Genomic DNA, 26,176 nt, shown 5'->3' with positions numbered 1-26,176 from the left:
TTCATTTTTAACATATATATATTGCCCAATTAACCATGTCCTCTTGGTAGGTCACAAAGTTAAAAACAAAAAACAACTAGAATGTTTTTTTGAAAAATCAATATAAAAAAGAGACCACCATAGAAATCACAAGGACACAGAAAATCAAGCACAATAAAAATAGCACTAAAATACAGCCAAAAGGGGGAACAAAAGAGTTCAAAGAGCTAAAAAGCAATATCCTTTATTAAAAGTCCTTAAAGAATAAATGTCCATGTGGGACTGGAAAGATTATAACATAGGTGCCAGGTGACTGACTGAGGAGAGCATTCCCTAAGTAGAGAATCGCCACCAAAAAAGATCCTTGTCACCATCCACTTTACCTCTACAGAAGAGCCTCTGATTAAGAACTGGGCAAGTGGCTATGGGCGGAGATTATCTTTTTGGTATATGATCCCCAAGACATTTAATGATTTATAGGTCAAAACTAACACCTTAAATTGGACCTGGAAATGGACTGGAAGCTAGTGTAGAACAGTGTAGGTGAATCACTGACATCACATGCTGAGATCAACCAGTACTGAACTATTTTATTTACAGCCCTTATCAGTGTTAACTTCTAACACAGCCTTTCCCAACCAGTGTGCCTCCAGATGTTGTTGGACCACATCAGCGTCAACCAGCATTGCCAATGGTCAGGAAAGATGGGAATTGTGGTCCAACAACATCTGGAGGCACACTGGTTGGGAAAGGCTGTTCTAACAGAATCTACTCCAACCTTTAAGTTCAATATTGCTTGTTAATCAGAATCATTTTTTTGCCCTGGAACTGCTTTGGTCCCTCAGGTGAGAATGCAAATTAAACTTCCTATATCGTATACACCCGATAGGATTTTTGTGTCAATCTAGGGGATTTGAAAAAAATCTAATAAAAAAAGGAATGACCTGGCTTATTAAACACCGAGATTAAATAGCATCTACAATAGAGACTAAATCATGATAAGTGAACAGGAAATTATGAAAAAAGGCTGGGAAGAATAGAAAACAATTACTTATGATCCTATTTAATATGAAAAAAACCCCTCATATTTAGAAGAAACTGACCTAAACCTATATTTTCATTAGGTGTTGCTTAAATGGCATAGTGGAATTCTATGTGCTGTAAATGCATTGCTTGATGGGCATACGTAAAGCTAAGATGATAAGAATCAGCTGTGAAAAGTGCTCAAGAAAAGCAGCTTTGAAGAAAAAGATTGTATCCTTGATTTCTAAAGAGTTGCAAGCAGTACTCTATGGGCTATACTAGAGAGCCAGTGTGGTGTAGTGGTTAAGGTATTGGACTACAACCTGGGAGACCAGGGTTCGAATCCCCACATAGCCATGAAGCTCACTGGGTGACCTTGGGCCAGTCACTGCCTCTCAGCCTCATGAAAACCCTATTCATAGGGTCGCCATAAGTCAGAATCGACTTGAAGGCAGTACACTTACTTACTTAAAACAGAAAAGGAGGGGCGCCACTGGACATCTGACTCCATTCTTTCTGTTCATATCTGAGTGCCAGTCGCTGGGAATCACTTGGTTGTTGCTCTCATGTCCTACTTTTGGGCTTCCCATTGGCATCTGGTTGGCCACTGTGAGAATAGGATGTTGGACTAGATGGGCCTTTGGCCTGATCCAGCAGGCTGCTCTTATGTTCTTATCTAGTAAAACTTACATGCATCCTGGCATGACTATGTTCTGCATTTTCTCCACCCATCCTCAATCCATAAGTGATTGTCTATGATATTGTGCAGGAACAAGGAAATTCCAAATGTCATGACACTGGAGGTGGAAAAGTTCTGCTACTTTTGTTATTACAGAGGTGGAGGGAGGTTAGGCTTGGGGCTGCCATTTTTGATACATGGTTAATGTAACATCTAATTTGACCCTTTTCAGACTTTACAATTCTTAAATTAACAAAATAAAATCAATATATGTACATATATTAAATATTAACACTTCTTTCTTCAATAGCATAATTCTCTATCCATAATAACACACCTATTGGGACAGAATTGTTAATTTAAGGAATCAAGCTATTAGAAAAAGCTAATTTACAAATATCCAAATTACTCTTATCAAAAACTGTCAAAAGATAGGATTACATTCAAAAACAGACTAACGTTTGAAAGAGAGTGTTCTTTTTAAGTATTAATCAGATTGTCTCACTATTTGGGGTCTTTGGTGATAGTAGTAAATTTTGGGTTTGGTCCCCCACCCTGGGTTACTCTATCTCCATTCAGTGGGACAGAATGTGTTTTGTTGTTGTTTTGGTATGAAACAGATGTTCATGAAGATAGACTAGAGATGTTGAACAGCCTGGCACTAGCAGAGCATGAGAGAATTGAAGATGCCACGCCATGCAAATTGGGGACTAGATGTGCACTGGATTTGCATGCAAATCCCATTTAACACTTTTGCCCAGGTGTGCATGTATCATTCTGGGTAGAACACAGGCTTTGCACATATTAGATTCCACCTTCAACACCTGGCACTCTCTAGTTGAAGGATTTCACATAATGGCCCCACAGCGACCTCTGGAAGGGCCTTGAAAGCCACTGCTCATCAGAATAGAAACAATACTGAGTTGAGTCTCTGATTTGGTGTAAGGTAGCTCCATATTTTATAATCCACCAAACTGTGCAACTACTTCATCAAAACGAATGGAGCTAAGTAGCAGCAGTGCTCTATGGCCCCAGTTTCAATAGCCTTCCATTTTTCAGCTGGGCCCATCTTTAAAATGAAAGGAGGGGATTGCCCTTTCCCTTCTTACCACTCTAGTTCTGGGTATACTGCCATCCGTGCACCTAGGTATACTGCCAGGTTTTAGACTGTGAGCATGTCATGTCATAACTCTATAAAGTAGGGTGAATACAGGCAATCATCTACCAAGTGATAATTGGATGCAAATGTGGTGAAATTTTCATGGCAGAACAATACAGATGACTGACTTAGTTCCATGCACACTGTGATAAGTTAACCCTTGGTAAATGGTAACCTGTATTCATCCTTTTTGATAGGCTTAGGCTTATACCATGTCAAGTACAATATTAAGCATTTGTGTGGCACCATAGAAGACCATTGTAAACAGATCTATCCCCACCAGTGCTGTTGATAATTTTATCAATGTTATATTTGAAGGACACACTGGTTTTCCATTTCAAAATCTCAAATCATGACTCAGTGGGATCATAAAAACAGTGGATAAGCAAGGAAACTATCAAAGGAAATCTAGTAAACCATTTCTGATTCCTATAAAATTTTATGTTCCTTCCAGGGGATTTGTTATTCTGCCAAAATAAAGCAATGCACCTGACTCTTCATACATTGCTAGCAGGAATGGCTTGTTCAATGTTATTCTGAGTGTTTCAATGTCTTGACTTTTTTCTGTGAGGTCTTCTACTTCATCTGTTCCACTGGGACTGAGCTCCAAAAGTTGTTGATTTATGATCTGGAAGCAGAAATGAGCACAGTGAGTCTGCTCATCTGAATCAACAGGGTATGATGGAGAGATGGCAAATAAAAAGGTATGAAAAGTGCTGAGCAAAAGGACTTGGAGATCAAGAAGAAAGAAGCAACCAATAATGTTTACAGAAGACTTGTTGAATCAGCTGTGCTCAAAAGCTTGCTAGGGCAAAGTGGTAAAAATATAGCATTATCCACAGTGCCCTACTTAACTTTTGGGAGTCAATCAAAAACTCCCAATCTAAGGTTATTTTGAAATTATGCGGTGAGTTGGCTTCTAGAGACAGACTTTGGGGCGATAAAATCTCTGGCATATACCATTTGTACCATATCTCACCACCTGTTTCAGCTGCCCTTGATAGATCAAGGCTGAAAGAGACAATCCTTCTACACTGCCATTGGCTAGATAGATTGGCGATTATTAATTCCCAATTCTCTAGATAGTTCGGGGCTATTAAAAAGGACCACCAAAGGGCGAATTATTTGGCCCACCCTATGACATCAAACCTTAGACAAGCTTTCACTGCACTTCGGTTTCAGTCAATGCCAAATGCTGTGATGACGGGCCGTTATAACCAGACCCTGTGGTCCCAGTGATTTTGTATCTGTGGGACTAAGGTGGTTGAGGATCTTCCACATTATTTGTTAGAATGCCCCTGATATGCACATCCGCGTTCCAAAATATTGAGCGAATTGCTGGTAAGGGGGAGGCCCCCGCAGGATATTATTGTCTCTCTTTTAGCTGATAAAGACCCTATGGTTACATATAGGGTCGCTCTCTTTGCCTGGGCGGCGCAAAAGATCCGGGTGGTGCAGGTAGCTCATCTGTCGGGTAATCCATAGGGGGTTTCAAGGGGTTTTTTAAGTTAATAATTCTGTATACTTCATGAAATCTATCGCTGTATGTTTTAATACATGTTTTATATAAGTTCAGATATGGTGCAAGTTGCAATGGCCTGTGGCTAGGCAATAAAGTTTGACTGACTGTATTAGAAATATGCTTGAATTGTATTACATGAGCTAAACTCCATCTTGGTTGAGATTTCCATACTGACCACTCCATACATAAAAAACAGGGAATCTGTGACCCTGCAGGTGTTGCTGGATTTCAGCTCTCATAATCCCTGACAATTGGCCATGTTGGATTATACTGATGGGAGTTGGAGTCCAACAACATCTGGAAGGTCACAAGTTCCCCATCCCTGGCTTATACTAAGAGACAGTGAAATGCATGGACTACTGTTGGATATTCATGTATTTCACACAGAATTCACATCTTTTCTGCTGTTGTTGCCAAATATCATAGTGGTGTACAACTACAATTAAAGAACAGACTGAAACAGATTTCCTAAAAGAAATCAGATACCGCCTTGCAAATCAGATGCTACCTTTTGAAATAGGAGTGTTTGTAGCATCTGACAAAATGTATATTGTGTGTTGGAGCCTGTCTAATGGGCAGTGTGTTCCACGAGGCAAATGTCACTGTGCTGAAGAACCTGAGAAGGTATTTGATGGCTCCCCCTATCTGTGAGGACCATAGGTTATCAGACCCTTCCATATCAAAATATGTAGATGAACAACACTGCCTATTTAACAACCTGAAGTAGGTTGCTTTGGGGTAAAAGGAAAGCAGCCTCTTTGAGCACTTGTTTGGTGAGAACGTTATAAGTGGAATAGACTAACCATGGGACCAAATGTGTGTGATGATGCCTCAACAGTTTTGAAAGTGAAAAGCAAGCTTGGGAGGCTGTACTTTTGAGTGGCGTTGCAGGAGTGCTTGTCACGTTCCTTGCAACCAATTTCCCCCCCACCCCAAAATATCCCTTGCTCCAGTTGTGTTTTCCCCTAGCACAGATTGAAATGTTTACTTACAATATGTATCTGGAATCTTAAAGGGGACAAGCAAATAGGGAGAGGCTGATTTTGACCAAAATTGCTGGCGGGCAGTGGTGCTGTCAGAACTGGACAACAGGATCCCACTCAGCAGCATGATCAGGAGGGCCTCCAAATGTAGCCAAACTGCCTTAACACATTTTTAAGTAAGTAAAGTAAGAATACACTACTGTCTAAAGACTCCCTTCACCCTCATCCAGTGTCTAAAATTGCCTGTGTTACTGCTGGGGAAAGCGCAATTGCTTGCCGGAAAAGGCTAAGAGCCCTTTCCCCCCCCCCCCACTTCCTTCCACTCAGCACTGCTGCCTCATGGGGCTGATTTTCATTTTTAAAACCCATCCTTTGTGTGGAATGTCTTAACTCCCCTTTACTTCTCATAGGGTTAGTTTTGGTCCCACTTCCTAAAGTGTTTTCCAATTCAACGTTCACACTCTGCAGTCATTGCTCTCTGCAACAGTGTTCTATATTCTGTCGTTTACATGGATTTGTGTGTGTCTATGAAATATGGAAAGAATTTGTGCTGTTGTATCAAAGAAAGATTGTACCTTCCCAATAGTCAGGTTAGTGTCACTTAGCAGTCTGAGATTGGCATTCTTTCCAAGCAGCCCAGGTAGGCCCAGTTTCCCAAGGAGTTCCTGAAGATCATAAATGCTTTCAAAGGACACCATTGGCAAAGTCAAATGGATTTGTCTGAAACATACAAAAAGGGAGAACACTAGAATAGACCCTAGAAAGCAGTGCTGATTCTAGCTTTATTGAGGCTCTTGACCAGGGGTGTTGTTAGGAACTCAGAAGGTTTGGGACATGGGCCCATATAGACACAATTTTGCGTATGCCCATTTATATATATAGATACAAATTTAGAATTTAAACATCAAAGCTAATTTTCTATTCAAATCACCCCAGATAAAGTCTTCAATTAATTTCCACCGTATCCAGATCACCTCAAACCGGCCCCTCTTCAATTCATTTACTCCCAGTCAATTACCCTATCAGTTACCTCCCCAAACATCTTTAGACAAAATAACGTGATGCAATTATCACATGCAATCAAAATTATGGCACAAAATGTCTCTTGGGTGGGTGGGAATGTTTAGTGTGATCACTTAAGTTGCATGTTTTCAATATGTATTTACTATGTAAGTCACCTTGAGATCTTTGGTTATAGGGTGGTGCATAAATAAAATAATAGTGGTAGTCATCTCAAATCTATTTGTTTCCCCAGACAACTATCCTACCCAGCAACTTTAACCTGGAGTTTTAACTTGGAGAGGCTACATCTGTATCGGTTATCTAGCAACTGAATCTAGAGATCACACCATGCATGTAAATCACATTTACAGCACATTGAAAAAGCATGACTTCCACCAAAGAATCTTGACAACTTTATCCCTCACAGAGCAGCATGCTTGCTGCACCCTCACTAGGCATATTGGGCCAGTCTTTCAGATTAAAAGACCTGTATTCACCTGAATCAGTCAACAAAACCATGGTCAGATCTAGGCGCAACTATATAAAAAAGCATTGTTCTCTGTATGAAACTGTAACGGACTGTGGTCATATCCACACCATACATTTAAAGCCCTCTTATATCGCTTTAACAGGCATGGCTTTCCCCAAAGAATCCTGGGAATGGTAGTTTGTTCAGGGCACTGGGAAATGTAGCTCTATGAGGGGTCTCCTAAGAACTCTTAGTGCCCTTAACAAACTACAATTCCCAGGATTCTCTAGGAGAAGACATGCATGTTAAAGTGGTATAAGAATGCTTTAAATGTAAGGTGAGGATGTGATCTAAGAAAGAGACAGGCACCCCACCTGGATTGTTGATGGTCCCATAAATTATATTCTTACAGTAATCTAATATTCCATAAATTAAATATACCTTGGTGACAGATTTTGCAGCCATTCCAAAGAAGGTATTGAGGAATATTGAGCTTCAGCACTGGCCAGCTCACTATTGTTGACGGGCTGTGAAAGCAGCAGAAATAAATCCTTGCCAATAGGAATTTTGATGATGGAAACGTTGCTTTCATGTTTATGCTGAAAGGTTCCAGTTACTGTCATCATAGGTACAGAGATTTTTGTGTCAGAATTGAGCCAGAATTCCTGAGGTTCTTTCAGTGGAGAGGCTCCCTTCACAAAGACTGAAAACAAAAATGGGAATCTGATTAAAGAGAGAAATGGCTTTCTTTTTAAGTCCATTTGGTTAGTGCACAAAGCATCCCACTGGTAAAATATTTATTATTTAAAGCATTTACTCCCCACCTCTTCTCAACAGAATTCAGATGGCTAACAACAGCAAACATTTTAACAACAATTTTTTTTAAAAAAAATGAAAAATAGAATTAAAAAACAGTAAAATCTGCCATTAAATTACATTCAGACAGTTTCTAGCAGGATTGAATTCATAATTCCATGGAGTTATTCTAGAAGAAACTACTAACAGATGGAGTAATTAATTGATGGAAAAGTCACTTTCACACTAATGCTATTTTAATGAATTGTGTTTATTGCTTTGATTTCTGCTCAAGGAATTTTGAGATCCTCTTGTTCTATAAGCCTAGTGTTGTATAAAAATAAGATAAGAACCCTTACATTCTTCAAACCTGATAGAAACATTAGCTATGTGTATAGACTGCTTAGAAGCCTGTTCCTTTATCAGCAATAGCCCCTGGAGCCACATTAGATGCTCTTAGAATCTCCAGTGGGTCCTGTGAGGGCCAGAAATATTGTTATAGGAGCACATGACTTTGAACTCTGGAGATCATGGATTATTTTCCAACATGATTGTTTCCCACAACCATATCCTCCTCCCAGATCTTGCTGCCACTAACATGGGATGTGACCACAGTTTATTTTGTTCTTATATGGTCTAGTCCTATAATATAAGAACAAGTCCCAAGATTCTGTTTTGGTTCTGTCCCACCTGTGATTGACTCATAACTTTCTATGCTACTCATTAGTTGCTGCTTTCAGTCCCACTGAGGCCACCATGTTTTTTTGTGTGGGTAATGTGTGGGGACTGTAAACTGCAGAAAGACGAGCAAGTTGAAAGCTGAGGGAATTGGAAAGGAAATTAGGAGGAAGGAGCTGAAGTGGTATAATTTCCAGATAGACTTGAACTCCAGCATCCCTTTAGCCCTCTTCACACAACTAAAGAGTGGGTGATGAATACATGGAGGGTGAGTTAGAGCAGTGTAAGCCATTTTCCTTCCTTCCCTGCTTTTATCATTCATTGTCACAGTCACAGAATCTGTGTTGAGCAACAGCTACTGCAAGCAAGTAGGGGCACAGGAGAGGCCGGTTGATGTCTCCATGTTGGCCGGCCTTAAGTGACTGGCCTGCTCCACAAGTGAATTGAGTAACACAGGTTTCAGTTAGTCTTCCAATAAATTTTATAAAGAGTGTTATAGAAATTTCTAACATTATTTTTTTAAAAAACTTGATCTGCGTGTCCATCCAGACAGCCAGAAATTACTTCTTGTCAGAGACATAATGAATATTGTTCAACATAGACTCCGTGACAGAGTGATGAATGCATGGAGGAAAGGGACATAGGATATGGCCTTGAGCTTTCTCCTAATTCCCTTCCTAATCCCCTCAGCTTTCAGTTCACTCCTTTTGCTGTAGTTCACATCCTCCAGTTCAAAACAGCATGCTTGCAAGGGAATTTTTTGGGTTTTCTTTGTTTCACCCCTAGTAAGTTATCCCAGCTGATATTGGAAATGACATGGTTGTTATTGTATAACCAGTGATCTAATGCAGGGGTAGCCAATGTGGTGCCCTCCAGATGTTGTAGACTACCATTCTCCCAGGCTGTTGGTTATGCTGACAGAGTCTGATGGAAGTTGGAGTCAGCCAATCTCTTGAGGGCCACAGGTTCCCCATCCCTGCTATAAGGAATGTTATACATGGTACCTCAAATATGTCCTTGTGTTTCCCTTTTGCTGCTTAGGTGTACTTGCTTTGAAAGATGGGAGGAAAGGTAGAGAGAGTGCCCCAATAGACTTGGAAGTAATCTTTTATGTACCCCAGATCTTTGGGAGGGGAAAATATCTACCTCCTGTTGCACATACTGCCACAGACAGACAGACAGATTTCATTGTCACAAAATGCTCACTAAAAGAACTTCTGTTATATTTGTGATTGCATGTGTGACTTTTATTCTTTAAACCAGATTAAATCAATTCAGGGTAAATAGGTCTATCAACATCTATTTCCTATGGTAGGGAGGAATGGAAATTCCATCTTCAGAGCAGTAAACTACCAGGCGTATATCTTATTCTGCATGTGAAGTTCCCAATGACATCCAGCTGCCCATCTTCAAAGATAGATGCAATTTACACATTTAAATGTATTAATTTACAAAACCCTGAACAACTTAGATCCAGTGTACCTTAGGAACCACCTGAACCTTTATATTCCAGCTTGATCACTAGCCGGAGCATTGTTGATCATCCCAAGTTAGCAAGGTTCATTTAACATCAAGATGTTGAGCCTTTAGTGTCATCGGCCCAGTCCTGTGGAATGCTCTGCCACTAGAGATTCAGCAGGCACCTTCTATTCCGATTTTAAATGCCTGCTGAAAACCTTTCTGTGTCACCAGGCTTACGCAGGAAAGTGAGAAGATACCTTTCTGCAATAGTTAGTTAATGATTTCTGATTTTAATATTTTATATAGTTTTATCATGTTTTTACATATGTTGCAAACCGCGTTTTTTCTTATGAATAGCGGTATATAAATATTTTTATAATAAATAATAAATAGATAAATAAACCATAGTTGGGCAATTCTTAGATTAGTATATCCTTAGGGGAACATGTGGCAACCGTCAAAGCCTGGAAGTGTGCAGATACAAGTCTCTGAATATATATTGGAGAATCCCCCAAATTAGAAGACTGGATGCACAAAAATGTGAAAAGTGCAGCATTAATTCATGAGTTCAGCTGATGAAAGTAAAGTTGTGATCTGCTTCCCTTTAGAACTGCCCCATCACCAGGTGGGGATTCTCCTTGCCCACTTACCTTTGAACTGAGTGTAGGTTGCAAACAGGAGAGTGGTTTCTGGGTCAATGTCTGCCAGCAAACTCTTGCTTCTTTGGGTGCGTTTGCCTTCAACAAACGCATTGATTTGTTCTGCTGCCTGTGTGAGGTTTGTAAAGTCAACAGCTTGTACAAAGAAATTAATGTGGGGAGAGGTCAATACATGGACAAAGGACTTGGACACATGGATTTCAGGGGCAGAGAAAAGGCAGGAAATCTTGGAGAAGAACAGCTTATCATTTTCCTCTGACTGAAATGGATTTTTGATGATACTACTCAGGGCAGAAAGGACTTTGTGCCCATCAATTCTTAAGGTGCAGTTTGGATCACTGGATAGAGGGTCAAATCCTAGCAAAGTCTGCAAATCAAGTGCTGTTTTTCCAGAGGCCCCTATGAAGAAGGATAGCAAGGACTCATAGCTGAAGGTAGGGGACAGTAAAATATTTTCGTCCTTGTATGTTTTTCTCAGTTCTTTGTAGAAGCGTGCACCAAGAATATGAATGGGGTCTTTCAGGTAGCGCTGGTGTGGATGTTTCCCCCACTCCTCACTTTTGTTTCTGAAGGGTGCAGAATTGTTCTCCAGCAGTTCTTCTACCTTCTTGCAATTGGTTATATTTGTTAGGGAAGTCAGATAGAAAGGGTGGACATAGACCCGATCACAGCCTGCGATGATAATGCATAGAAGGAAACACAGGAAACTCACTCCTGGGTTCATGCTTGACTGCAACTTCAGCAACACCTATTTAAGAGGAAAAGAAGTAATAAAGGGAAGTTTTGTGAGTTTTATCAAAATGGCTATCCAAGCCACAACCAATTAACGGGGAGCATGTTGGTATAATCTGTTAGCCTGGGTGGAAGACCAGCTAGTCTGTAGTTTACTAGGCATATTGGCCCAATCTTTCAGATTAAAAGACCCATACTCACTTGAATCAGTTAACGAAACCATGATAAGACTATATAAAAAAGCTTTTGTCCAATGTATGAAGCTGTAATTACTATGGTCACATCTATACCTTACATTTAAAGCCTTCCTGCCACTTTAACAGGCGTGGCTTCTCCCAAAGAATCCTGGGAAAGGTAGCTCTGTGCGGGGTCTCCTGAATTCTTTGGGTGAAGCCATGATTGTTACAGTGGTATAGGAATGCTTTAAATGTGACCATCAAAACTTCATTGTGTGAAATTGTTTTGAGTCACACTTTAGATCCTGGGAAATTGGACTTCCTGTCTATATAGCAACTACTGGCTGCTCTGCCACTCCTTTGGTCTGGATACTTAGTCTTGTCCAGAGTGCATATAATGAACAGGTGCAGAGCAGAAATCACTGGATGGCTCCCTGTCCCAACTACCTGCGTGAAAGCCTGATCCACAATAATGCTATTCCTGTTCCTGCAGGGTGCTTTCTCATTCCGAATGTGAGGCAGTTGGGTCTTAAGAGCCATAGAAGGTGAGTTTGGGTTTGTCCACATTTGAGCATTATTTAGCTGTTAGTCCACTTTCCCCCCATTTGAATTAGACCTGAGTAGTCCACACCTGCACGCATTTAAATATGTATATGAGGAGAAACTTCAGTCTTTCCTATTCATATCAGTAGGCGTTCCCTTTTGTGTTTGTCCCTGCCCTGTAATCTGTTGATTCTCTTATGCTGATTAAGTACTAAGAGGGCACGCACTGCACACACACTTTGCTTTAAAAAGCAAACAAAAAACCCTCACCCAGGAAGTGCACAAAAGCACTCAAGCTATTATAAATTTGCTTGTGCAGTTTTCTGATTCTGTGGAAATGTGAGGAATCAAAAGAGAAAAAAAAATATGCAAGGGTATGCTTCTCCTTCCAGGAGTGCACTGGAAACTGTTATGAGCACAGCAAAGAAATAAAAGCAATTGTAAATTCTCAGCACACATTTTTCAATATATCTGGTGCAGAACTTTTTTTATGTGGTTTACTTGTGTTTACTGGTTTTGTGCAAATCTGAGGTATCAAAAGAGAAAAAATATGAAAGGCTACAGTCAGTTCAGGAGAGCGCTGGAAATAGTTACCAGCACTGCCACAAAATAAATGAAACATTGAGGAAGTAGTGGGCGTGGAAGGAGAGTAGCAGAAGTGACAACTGATCCACCCAAAAACACTGAAACAAATTGCAACTCTGAGTGGAGCAGCTTGGAGCCCAATTTCCCCCAATTTAGCTCATCCATACATCCATTTAATCTGTAATGTAAGTCCCTTGCGCCTCCATTAATTCACCCTCATCCATCTGATGTTCTCCTCCAACCACTGCTGTCCCACACTTTCCCTTCCATTGATTCAGAGTTTCTAACACCAACTATACACCAAAAAGAAGAGAAATGTGATTACAAAGGGTTGCTGAGGAGGGTTACCAGTTACTTTGAGTCACATCTTAACCTCCTTCCAAACCTCCTACTTCTGTTGGGTTCCCATTGGCTCCCTCACCCTTCTCATCCTAGCCAATCAGCAACACAAGATGAGGGGGGATATGTAAACAAAAAAGGGCACGCCTACAAGTATGGATGAGGAAAAAGTTTGATTCAAGTACAAATGAAGTGCAAAGCAATCAGGTTTGGGCTATCAGTAGAGAATTCCAACAAGGAAAACATGGATTTTTAATACAGTCTGGATGAGCCCTTATTGGATTATCCCCGTATTGGGTAAATCCGAATTTACAAGGGAAAAGCATTGAGACTGGTGGTGTTTGAAGGCAACGCCATGTGGACAATGCACATTAAATGGGAATGCAAAGAGCTGCAAACATACAGTAAACTCTACTTGAAGTGAATACAGTAGGACTACATTGCATTAATAACGATTACATGTGTACTGTACATATAAACCTTGAGAGATGCTCAGTGGGTGTTTAAACCTGGCTACACTTATCATTTTCTCCACAGTAACTTTCTGCTATATGGCCTGATCTAAAGGTCTTCACCACTGCCACAAACCCTGTTTTACCCCAGAGCCTCCAGCTAGCTGCTGTAAGCTCTCTTCCTTGTCCAGCCCAGCCAGGAATCATACAAAAATATGAAGCTTCCTTATATTGAGTCATGTCATTAGTCCATTTACTGTAGTTGATGATGGCCTGTTCTGACTGGCAGCATCTCCTAAAGATCTCAGGTAGGGTTCTCTCTCTCTCTCCGTTACCCAAGATCCTTTTTTGCAAGAGATGTTGGGGAATGAAAGTGGGACTTTCTGCACATAAAGAATGAGCGAGACCTGGTCGCATACACAATTAGTAGAGGCTCCTTTTTAATACCATTTCTACTAATTTCCTCAAGCTACCTAGAAGCTGCAGCTGGCTCACAATCCTTGCTCACCCTCCTGGTTTATGGTATCACATGTAGTGGTAGTTTAATATGACCTTGGAAAAGAGAAGAACCTTTCCCCTTTCCAAAATATCCCTGCTGATGTTGTCCCCTTGCATCATCCAAACGAGAATGTTAAAACAAAAAACAAACAAAAAAGCAAGATCAGACAGGTTAGTACCAGCTGCAACTTGAATATGGTCCTCTCAAGTGAAAAATTATCCAGGCCAAGTCTGGTTTTAAAGATAAAGAACCATAAGAACAGACAGCAAAGATCCTGGAGTTTCCAATGCACTGCTAGTACCTCCACAGCAGACTCAGCAGGAACACAGGGCACCTGGTCATAGTTTTCCCTGCCATGGTGAGATGTTCTGCATTTCTGGAACCCTGATTGTGCAGGCCTTATGTATAGAGGCCCATATGCACAGGATTTCTCCTGCAGGCCTCCATGCCTAACATGTTGTGGCCATTGAGACAGGACTGAGATGTTGTCAGACCTCGTTGGTGGTACAACCCTTTTATATCTGTTTCTAGGAGCAAAGCTGAAACAGTCTTAATTTCCTTTTATTTTTGCCATATTGCCAAGATGTGTAATGTGGCCTGCTAAAGAATGTAATGTTATATTTGTAGTATTGAAAAGGGTTTTGTGTTTGCTGTGACATTTGTTATTGTTTTATTACTGCTGTTGAATTGTTTTTGTAATTTGCTTTTGTTGCAAGCCATTTTGAGCACAATTTCTTTTCTTTTTTTTGTAAGTCTCTTTGAGTTCCATTTTGGGGAAAAATGACTAATAAATATCATTAATAATACTAACACTACTACTACTACTACTAATAATAATAATAATCTGGGATTCCACTTTTTATGCACGAAGGAGACAAATTACATTTGTGGGCTTTGGTTATACAGATATTATCCTACTGTAGAAGAGCTCATGATATTTTCCTCTTTTTTCTTGTGCAAGTGTAAGCTAAGGGCTATTTGGACAAACACTGGTTATCTTTTCCAGACTGATAGCATAGAGACTGCAAAGATTTTGCACTAGGAATGCCCCACACATCTTTATGAGTTTGGCTCAAAATGGAACAATCCAACTTTGAAGAGTGTGGCTGACCCACTAGGCACCCCTGTTTAGGTGCCGAAGTCAGCACTGTGGCTAGAACAGTCCACAGATCTCAGTCCACAGAGTTTCATCTCGGCAATATCTGTTTCATCACAGTGTGTGCAAGTCACGGCATCAAATTTGTACTAATATTGTTTCATATCTGGTAGCACACCAATTTGCTTCTTCCTGGATAAATCTAATTTCATCAGTCTACACTGATCTTGGAAATTCTTAAAATGCATGCATAGCAGCTAGATTTGTGTGATACAAAAATAAATGTACTTTGTGTGGTATTTCCAGAGGTGTAGCGATGTTAGTCTCTTGCAGCGAAAACAACAAGGAGCCTTGTGGCACCTCAAGTATCGTCAAATTGACGGGGGCATAAGCTGTCATGGACTACAGTCCATTTCATTGGGTGCATAAAGTGTTCTCCCGATTTGCAGGCCTCTTTGTGTTTGTGGTACATAATGGTGGAGCTATACAACTTCTACTTTCTCCCCATACCTTATTTTTTTAATAATATTTGTACTCTATTTTAACCTGCAGAACAAGCAAGACAGCTTACAATAACCCAAAATGAAAACATCTGACCATAACATCAGAAAACATCTGACCATCTCTCCCAGGCATTTTAGCATGTGTTTTATACTGTTTAACTTTTTAAATTGTGTTTTAATTGTTTTTATAAGATCTGTTTTAAATTGTATTTGTTTTAATGTTTTTAGTTACTGTAAACTACCCAGAGAGCTTCAACTATGGGGCGGTATACAAGTGTAATAAAATAAATAAATAAATAATGTTTTTTTGAATACAATAAAAAAGCAGAAAGGCAAATACAGCTATCTTCAAAGCCTAGCTACTGTTTTAATTCTGCAAAGCAGAGCATGGGGAACTTAATTCACAGCAGAAAGCAGACAAGAGAGAAGCATTTAACTCTTACCTGCTCCCCACTTTCTCCCTCACACCCAGCAACTCCTTCTCCACTTCCCTGGTACGGTTCCAGTCAAGACCCATGTTTACAACCTGAGAGTAAGTCCCATTGAACTCAGCAGTGCTTACTTCTGATTAGATATGCATAGGATTGCACTGTTAATGTTACCCTGTAGCTGCTGGAGTCCATGAAAAGTATCCCAGTGACAACATGAGGAGTCAGCAAGCCAAGCAAGCAGCCCTTTGAAGGCTGAGTGAAGGGTCACTCAGTAGCAATTGCCCATGGCAACATATAGAGTAAGGCTATTTGCCAAAAAGCATGCAAAGGAGAGAAAGATGGTGTGGAGGAAATTGAGGACTGCCACAAAGTACAGCTAGCTGAAGTGGTTACAGAGGCCATATTCACACCATACATTCATTCCACTATTATTCCACTTTAAACAGTCATTCCTTCCCCCCAAGAATACTGGGATGTGTAGTTTGTGAAGGGTGCTTCACAATAGACCCCTATTCCACTCAGAGGGCTACAATTCCCATAGTTATCTGTAAAGAGGAACTGACTGTTAAACCATTCTGGGAATTGTAGTGCTGTGAAGAAAATAGGGGTCTCCTAACACCTCTCAGCACCCTTCACAAACTTCACTTCCAATGATTCTTTGGGAGAAGCCACAACTGCTTAAAGTGAAATAATAGTGGAAGAAATGTATGGTGTGACTGTGGCCAGACAGAGGGCTCTCTTCATCCGCCCTGAAAGTATTTACTGCTTTCTCTGACAGCAGTTCAGAATCCCCGCCTTTTCTACACAAGCGTGATACTCAGCATTAGTCCTACTCAGAACAGACTCATTGAACTTAACAGATATGACTAACAGGTTCATTAATTTCAATGGGACTATTCCCAGTAGAATTTAGTTGAAGACAACCCAAAGACTGCTGCTTGTCATATTGGTTCTAAACATTAAGGAAAAAAAATCTGCAAGTAACAGTACAGGAATAGCTTTATTAGGACCAACGCAAAGGTCACAAAGACGTGAGCAAGTTTTCAAGTTCACCAAAGCTTTTAATCAGGCAAGGTAGGGAAACAGGCTTTGTACAACCAGAGACCTTTTTGTACAAACATGGCCTAATCTAATTTAATCTGAGCAACACCTTCCCCACTCCATTGTAGGAGTTTTCTAAAGTAAATACTGCAGCTTTTTAATCTCTCGCAGCAGCATCCTTTCCTCTCTTGCCGCTACTTTTCCTTTTGCTTTTGTTGTGCTTAACATCCATGCTGATAAAAGGTTTTGATGAACTCAAACATTTTGCTCACTTCAGGACTTTTTCATCTAACCTCATAAGGGTGTTACAATGCCCTTCCAAGGAGGGCAGACCTTGACTTCTGTAAAAGGTTGATTGTGCACGATGACTGCAACAGTCATGTTAAGAGGAGCTCTCATGGATCAACTCAAAGGTCTGTCAAGGCCAGCATTCTGGTCTCACACTGGCTACCTAGACTCCTGTGAGAAGCCCACAACATAAGTAGGACACGAGCGGAACAGCACTCTCCTAGTCATATATTCTGGTATTCTGAAGCATGCTGCCTGTAATATCTTACCATTGCAACTAGTAGCCATTTATAGCCTTATTTTCCACGAAGTTGTCTAAATCCAGTTTAAAGCCATCCATGTTGCAGCTGTCATTACATCTTCTGATAGCAAATTCCACAGTGCAGCTATGTGCTGTGTGAAGAAGTACGTTGTCTTGTCTGTCCTGAATCTTCTACCCTGCGTTCCAGTATTATGGAGGAAGGGGAAGAATGTCTCTCTATACACTTTCTCCACCCCATGCATAATCTTTATCACCTCTGTCATGGCCCTCCTTCCTTGCCATTTTGCTAAACTAAAAAGCCCAAAATGTTCCTCATAATGGAATTGTTCCTGTTCCTGAATCCTTCTGGTTGCCCTTTCTTCTGCCCTTTCCAGCTCAACAATATCCTTTTTGAGGTCCAGCAACCAGAACTGTGCACAGCATTTCAAGTGTGGTCACACTATGAATTTGTACAAAGCCATTAGTAATGAACTCTGGAAAAACAGAGGGTAAAACTGTAACAAGAATTCATTTGAGAAAAGGACAGAAAATTATTTCCTATCAACAGGTTGGAATAACAACAACAATAATAAAAACTGAATACTACTACTACTAAACATACATTTTTTTAAAATTCTTTTCCCTCGACAACTGTAAGGCTTCAAAATGGGCACACACCTGTGTCACACTTGATGCCTTTGGAAGAGGTTCTCAAGCTCTTTTCTGCGCTCAGGAACTGATTCCAAGTGACAATTTGGGTTCCTATTTTATTCCTCTGGTTACCTAATCTAAGTTACACATTAGCTGTGCCCCCTCCTCACTTCAGTGCACAGTGTTCTGGGATTTGTGTTTTTCCATGTATTTGTAATCATTGCTCTTTCCTTTCCCAGTGAGAAAAGCAAACATTGGCCCAGGAGGCCATTTCATCAGTTCTGTGTTTGCTATCTCCTCACAGTTCTTGTTCTTCATATGTTCTCTTGCTCCTCTCAAAGAGAAGCAGTCTCAAATGCAGACCCTCATCCTGTTGTGCAAACAATGGGACATGCCTGATAGCAGGAAGCTATGTCAATCGTCTCCAGCACAGCTTTTGTATGGTGTAAACAGAACAGAGGGATGATTTGCTCTTCAGGGCGAAACTCGGGTCTTAAAAATTACGATCTGAAGATGTTATGTTGTCTAAACTAGTGTAGTGCCATTGCTCCCGCCCCCATCCCAGTTTAGTCCAATTTCCTTCTGAGTTCCATTCCCCCCCCCCAAATTATTTTGCCAGCTTCCTTGGAGGAAAGACAATCTGAGAGTTTAAGCCTTTCTTTTTAAAAAAAGTATTTGTAATGAATTTCCTACTATCTGTGACTAAAGGAGCAATCCTAAGCTCCTGAGGAGGGCAGCTGAAAAGCTGTTGGATCCTGTGGATCTCCCTCTTGGTGAACATAGGAAGTCCACATGCAAAGGAGGTCCACCTCCAGTGATGCTCTACAGTGGTTTTGTTTTTGTTGTTATGTACCTTCATGTTGATTACAACTTATGGCGACCCTATGAAATCAGCCACCTCCAAGAGCATCTGTTAAGAACCACCCTGTTCAGATCTTGTAAGTGGCTTCAAGTCTGTGGCTTCCTTTATGGAATCAATCAATCTCTTGTTTGGTCTTCCTCTTTTTCTACTCCCTTCTGTTTTTCCCAGAATTATTGTCTTTTTTAGTGAATCATGTCTTCTTATTATGTGTCCAAAGTATGATAACCTCAGTTGCATCATTTTGCATTCTAGTGCTAGTTCTGGTTTAATTTGTTCTAACACCCAATTATTTGTCTTTTTCGCAGTCCATCGTAAGCGCAAAGCTCTCTACAGTAGTAGAAAGCTTAATTACCATCACAGTTCTGCGGGAGGAAACACAGCCTGTAGTAGAGGCCAAAATGGGGCATTCTCAAGGTGTCTCAGTGGGGCATCAAGGGAGTCCATGGATCCACAAGATCCTAAGCTGCCTCATTCCCCTCACACATACCCTGGACCTTCCAGAAAACTACACCAGCTCTACACCAGACAAAGTTTATTACATCTCCTTGTGGTCAGTGAGAAGGATTTCTCACTGTGATAGGAAAAAGATGTAAAAGCCACTGCTGTACCCCCACTTTGGTTGACATAAGCCAGCAGAATTTAGGAAGGGGTGGTTTTTCTACCACAGAATCTTTCTACCACAATTGCTCTGTCTACCAGTGTATTATATTTGAACAAGATGCAATAATCCAGGATAATAGAAAGAAGACGTAGCATTTATGTAGATTTCTTCAAGTGTTCAAAGTGCTTCCATGGTATGGAAAGAGCCATAACTGAGTGGCAGATCAGGTGAAACCACAGATTTTGTAAACTTGTGATATTTGGCTTTTACCTCTCCTTTTAGTTTTGTCCATTTAAAAAAAATGTTTCTTCTTATTGTTATATTTAATACAAAATGTATTTTAAAATGGCACCTGCTTTGGTAGGGGAGAAGTTGTGTAAGTCATCACTAGTGATGTCACAGACACTATTCAGCAGTTGGAATGACACCAGCACAAGCCTGTTTCACAATGACCACAGGACGTATTACCACAATTGATGCACTAGTGTGGGAACAAAGGTTGCATTTTTCAATGACAAAACACAGCTGTTCTGAATGCTGGGACACGTGTGGTTTCTTCACACAAAGTGCTATCTTGAACAAAGACATCTAGATTCCACACAACTAGCAACTTTGCATTTATTGGGGGGGGAGAGAGAGACAATGTCTTACGGTGTTGCATGTACAAAAAGAGTCAGCCAATATTCCTGAGAATGCCATAGAAGGAGCTGTCACTATCCCTGGAAACGCCACTGAGGCAACTATGTTGTATGCACCACGGTGGAAAGGACTGTGACTCCAAAGTACTTAATTAAAAGTAAAAAGGGAAAGGTTATGTTTTACGCTTGTAATTCAGAAAGGGATTTCAGCAGAATAATAACATTCAAAGTCCAGAACAGTAGCCATGTTAGTCTGCTGCAGGAAATAAACAACAGAAAGCCCAAGCACTATGGTCATACAGCTAACACACCAATGTCGTCTTTGCTGACTGATAGAAGGGAATATTGCACTGTGACCTAAAGACTAGCAAATCCATTCATTTTGGTTTCTCCTCATTTGTCATTTTTCCAGTCCTCAGTTCATTCCTTCACATTTCCGAGTCAGTTTGCAATTTTAAAAAATTCATCAGCATTTTAATGCACATGTCTCCTAATATACACATTTCTATGCAATTTTGCCTAATATACACATTTGTGTAAAGCAATAGAATACCTTTTTGTATGTCATTTTTACTAATACATGCATTTTTATGCACACTATCCTAGTATATGCATTTTTATGCGTGTTACCTGGCTGGACAACTGTGTTGCAAAATTTAGAGTGCAAATTTCAAAGCATATTCTTTTGGAAAGTGCTAATTAGACCTGTCAGTGCAAACTGAATTGAATTTCTCCCCATCCGTAGTGGTATCTTGAAGGCTAACAAGTTGATGGCATAAGGAGCAGAGTATTTGAAATGCTAGAAGAAATGGACCTTTGGTCTGATCCAGCAGGACTCTTTTTATGTTCTTAAATAAACATAGCTTTGAGTGTAGAAAGCTTGTAAAAGTATATTCCACTCAGAGAAGATTTGCATAGGTTGAAATTCTATCTGCAGAGCTCACACAATGCTCTAAAGCAGGGGTGGCCAGAGTTTCAGGCCTTTTGTCTTAAAACAAGTTTCAAAAGTTTGAGAGCCATGCACGAGGCACAAACAACCTTTACACACACTTTAAACATTGTTCATTTAATTTGCTGTTTCAACTCCAGGAAATGCCAAAAGCAGTATTTGTCAATTGCTTTTTTTATTACTTTGATTCTGATCCAGGAGGATATTCAGATGAAAAGGTTATGTGGTTTTGTTTCATAGTGGTATTGCAAGTTGCTTGCTTTGTTGTGTGTGAGTGAGTGATGATTGCAGATTAAGGCACAGAAGTTTGCTTCTTTCAAGAGTGAAAGCAAAATCTTCCTCTCATTGGGCTTAAAAAAATTATTCTTTATAGTTCATGTAATGCTTTTGCAGCACTCTTTCATGGATAGAAGACAAGATAAGATGCAGAACTAGATACCACAGCAAACTTCAGGATCACATTAGAAACAGAGAACTACAGTATAGTGAGATATCCAACTCATTGCTTGCACAAACTTATTTTACAAGATCCTGTATGAACACTATAGCCAAGATAATTTCTACCTTGGAAAGAGCATATTAATCATCCTTCTTGATCGAATGACCTCTGAACAGAGAAAAGGCCTTGGAAGGGGCAGATTTTCCCCTTTCCCTTCCTAGGTGACACTGTTGTTGTTGTTGTTATGTGCCTTCAAGTCAATTACGACTTATGGCAACCCTATGAATCAGTGACCTCCAAAAGCATCTGTCAAGAACCACACTGTTCAGATCTTGTAAGTTCAGGTCTGTGGCTTCCTTTATGGAATCAATCCATCTCTTGTTTGGCCTTCCTCTTTTTCTACTCCCTTCTGTTTTTCCCAGTATTATTGTCTTTTCTAGTGAATCTTGTCTTCTCATGATGTGTCCAAAGTATGATAACCTCCGTTTCAACATTTTGACTTCTAGTGACAGTTCTGGTAGAATTTGTTTGAATGTATGTTAATGTTGTTCCATCCTAAAATTTCATTTGATTTCATAAGTACAGATCCAGGCCAGTTGGGTCTTCTCAACACAGCTCTATAAACAATTTAAATCTCTTAAATATTTAATTATCTCTTGACTAAAGGCAAACTCATAAAAGTTAAATTGTAGATTGCAGATAATTAGATTTCCCCAAAAAGCTCATAAAAGGTATTTGCCCACAAAATATTTTACTAATCATCTTGCCTACAGAAAACTATGCTAGTCCTTTTAGGGCACATTGATAGCCAGATGATTTTTTCTATTTCCCTCCTGTCTCTAATGTAGTTCACAACACCTTTGCTGACTAGTCATCTCAAGGCATTTCTTCCTTGCCAAAGACGACCAGGTGACTGCGGCTAACATAACATTACAAATTATATAGTAAAAATAAGGGGGTTGCATGTGCCTCAAGATTCATCTTGTATCTGTGCTTTTTCTAATAAAAAATCTTATCTGTTTCTGAGTCGCTTTGTGTTCTGCCTATTTTGATCTGTGATCTGGGCTCCAAATCACTCTGAGTAAAACAAAACTCTGTGTTTTCCATTCATTCTTAGGGGGAATATAAAAATGGCCTTTTGGTAGAAGCAGATTAAATTTGCAGACACAGCATCACCTCCAGAGTGGATTAAGTCTGCCAAATTGCAGGGGCTTTTGTGGAGGAAGTAAAAGGGATTCACTTTCTACTATATTAGAACAATACATTGATTAGGCCGACTAAAACTTCAAAACTCATATTTGTTTCATATTTTCAAGGGGGAGAGCAGGAGTTTTGTCTCTTGCTCTTTTATTACCTTAAAATAATTAAGAGGTGGCTGAATGATCTTGCTTGTACATTTTTAAAACATTAGCAGTTTCACATCAGTAGGCTTAGCTTTTTGGTTGTTTGTGTTAAGAGGGCTTGTCCTCCAATAGTTATTACAAGGCAAGGCTGTCCTTAATGCTGCCTGTGAGGAATGCTAAAGTGCTCCAGAGGACTTGTTTTTCCCCCAAGCAGATCAGTTGACAATTTTAAATCTTTCACTGTTCTGCTTTAACCAAAAAAGAAAATAAAAAAAATCATCCAGAACTCTTCAGTGCTCCACAGGGAACATTTAGATAGCCTCACTTCTTGCAAACCCTATGGATCTAGAGAGAAAAAATAGAAAAATAGTGATATAGTGCACAGAAAAGTAGAAGGTATAGAAAACAATGCAGCATAAGGCTTTGTGGGGATCCTAATCCAACTCAAGGTGCTTTGTTGACATCACAGTTAGATTTAGGGAGGGGTGGGATCACCCTAGTCCTCCTCGCTATTTGGCTCCAGCACAGAGCCTCTGTATATCCTTAGTAAAATCTTTCCCAATAAAATTTAAGCTGCAACATAAGAAATCCATACAGGATGCAACAAATCTGTCCATAATATTCAAAGAATCAAGAGAGTTGATTCCCAAGTTCCCCAATAATACTTCAGATCTACAGTTCCAGATTGTACCTTATACCCAGAGAAAAAACAACAGCAAAAATATGGCAAAATTATATACACAAGGTACCGAATATAAACGTTCCATTTTAAGCATATGGAAAGTTATTAAGTTAACATACACAGTTGACATACACAGCCACACACAGCCATAAGCACACAACCATAGATGAATTCACACCTACGCACACACTCATAACACAAAATAATTCCATGGATGAAATATGTTTTTGCCTTTGAGATTGAGCCACAATGGATTTGGATTCCTTAGATGACTCTGCCCCCTTGTGAGCATGAACTGTAAATACTGCAGATGGTCTTGTATGTATTCTGCCTTGTATAAAATTGGCAAGTGTGGCTACCACGCGGCCATTCAGGAGCATGTTGCTTCTTGTGTGAACATCTTTCAATGTTTATTTATTTCATATGGGTGTGAGAATAACATTCTTCCAGAAACTATGTGATATGTAGCATGCTTATCTTGTATCTTACTACTAATCTGATTTATACATTCAGATTGTATTCAAGGTATGGGGTTTTGGGTTACTGAATGTAACGTCTGCTTTAACCTGGCCTGGATGACTACAAATTGTTAGCACATAAAGCAAATATCATTGATGTAGAAGTCAATCTTGCTCTAAACATTATGGAATTACTACAGCGTAGTTAGATGCCTAAATTCTAACACCAAAGTGTTGCTACTCAAATGCACAAAAACACAGATGGACGTATTAGGGGAAGCTGTGAAGTCTATTGTGCAGGACTAGCCTTACAATAAATCAGTAGATTGGAGCGGCTTATTCCTAAGGAAGTGCCATTTTTGTCATCTGACTTCTAGGTCTGTGTGCCATAAAAATATATGAGGCAGGTGTGGCATTTTAACTTTTCACTTCAGGTATGAAAATGCCCAGGGCTGTTTTGACTGTTACGTGGATAAGAGTACATAGGAAGCAATTACTTTAACACCAGCACCTTTTCCATTCCATAGTTTTAAGCTGACATCAAAACTTTGAAAACATGTATTTATCACAATAGAAATATGTAGCTATGATATCAATTATTCACTTGTTTGGGGGTTTGTTTTGCTTTGTTTTAAATGTAAGAAAGCCTGTCTTGACTGATTTTAAGAGTTACCTCTTTTGTTTTCTTCCTGTACAGAATTTTGCAAGAGCTGGATATACTGGTTAAGCTTTTCCCTGAGAACTAACAATGGGTTCCTTTTACTTCTTAAGTGGTCTTTAGGGTCAGGGTGTTCTATTCCTAGCTAGCAAACATTGCCTATGGGGAGTTTGCCTTCCACATCTCTGTCCACAAGTCTGGTTTTGTTTTACCCAAGTTCTCATGTTCCAGAGATACACCTGGAAGTTATTATTTAAAATTATAGGCTAATATTGACTTTTTCACATCTGCCTGGTCCTGCTTTTGGGAGGCCAAGATTTCTAGCAACTTGCAAGGCCCGTCTCCCACCCACCCTACCTCGCCTTTCTCTACTTTTACCTCACAAAGAAGTCTCTAGTGTTCTAGTACATGTATAGGAATTCGGGGCTTCTGCATAAGGTACAATACCCTTTGTACTTGTATGTTAAAAACAGGAATGAACGAACATATTAATCCCTCCCTCCCTCCTTGCACATCACTCCAGGGGAGAAAAAAGCATCTCTACTCCTGCTTTCCCTATGTATAGCCTCAGGCCAGGAGCTGGTATCCAACACTCTCCATTTTACCAGCTCCTTTTACTGTGATTGGTAAGACCTAGCCAATCACAGTGCAGCCTCTTGTTGCTCTGTGTAATATTGGGTAAGGCCACCCCAATCAATCCAGTTGTGCACAGAGCATTTAAGCATAAGCCATTGGCCCCTGCCACACCTGCCTCCTGCAAGATTTCACTGCACTACTCACTGTCGCTTGTGGAGAGTGCATGATTGGAGTGACAGCACAACAGTAACCAGAGGAGCTCAGAGCTAGCTTAATGTCATACTTACCTTTATTTTTTATTTTTGTACCTTTTTTATTTTTTGTACCGATATTTTTATTTTTGTACTATTGTTGAGCAAACCTGGTTGTGTCTATGTACCTGAATGTGTGTGGGTGTCTGTCTGAATGCGTGGTGGACAGCCTTTAATGCAGAGGTAATCGACATGGTGCCCTCCAGATGTCTTGGACTACAATTCCAATCAGCCCCAGGCGGCATGGCCAATGGCCAAGTGTGATGGGAATTGTAGTCCAAATCAACTGAAGGCTACCCCTGGTTTAATATACAATATGAAGGCAACCACATTGGCTACCCCTGGTTTAATCTATAATAGGGAACTGCAACAATCACAGAAACCCAGTTTTACATGGCACTATAGATTTTCATGCCCAATAGCATTTCTCCAAATCAACCATCTGGCAAAGGCAATGCTTCCACAGCCTCCCCTTATTACTCAGACATGGAAGAACTCCTTTGGGAGCGCCCTGCCTCTTTTTCTGGGCGCAGCAGATTCATGCTACCTGGTCAAACACAGAGTTATCTCCTTGCCACCCGTTGCAATTTCTGAGTTAACACCCCGGAGGGCAGGGATCCAGCAACTAGAGCACCTGAAGAGGCCAAACAAGTTTCCTTTTCTGTTTGCTCTCAGGGTGTTCCTTTCTTTTATGGTTTCTGGTACACGGACTGTCAAACTGCCATTCAAACAG

At 40.2% G+C, this 26,176-nt stretch overlaps 1 protein-coding gene across 2 annotated transcripts; it reads right to left on the bottom strand.

Annotated features, from left to right (window-relative positions):
• Positions 1-207: 207 nt before the first annotated feature.
• AGT (angiotensinogen) lies at positions 208-18,112 on the bottom strand. Of its 2 annotated transcripts, none has more exons than XM_061624469.1 (5): positions 18,014-18,112; positions 10,401-11,157; positions 7,258-7,519; positions 5,921-6,065; positions 208-3,468 (listed from the first exon to the last, which is right to left on the bottom strand). In XM_061624469.1, the coding sequence occupies exons 2-5, from the start codon at positions 11,131-11,133 to the stop codon at positions 3,280-3,282; spliced, it is 1,329 nt and encodes a 442-aa protein (XP_061480453.1). In that variant the 5' UTR covers positions 11,134-11,157; positions 18,014-18,112; the 3' UTR covers positions 208-3,279. The 2 variants fall into 2 exon arrangements, with proteins under 2 accessions (XP_061480453.1, XP_061480454.1); XM_061624470.1 differs by lacking the exon at positions 18,014-18,112 and adding an exon at positions 17,958-17,981.
• Positions 18,113-26,176: the final 8,064 nt, after the last annotated feature.

This window comes from Rhineura floridana, chromosome 4 (genome assembly GCF_030035675.1).
Source record: "Rhineura floridana isolate rRhiFlo1 chromosome 4, rRhiFlo1.hap2, whole genome shotgun sequence".
Taxonomy (NCBI): Eukaryota; Metazoa; Chordata; class Lepidosauria; order Squamata; family Rhineuridae; genus Rhineura; species Rhineura floridana.
Note: the sequence above shows the minus strand (reverse complement) of the source record. Positions and strands in the feature narration are given on the sequence as shown.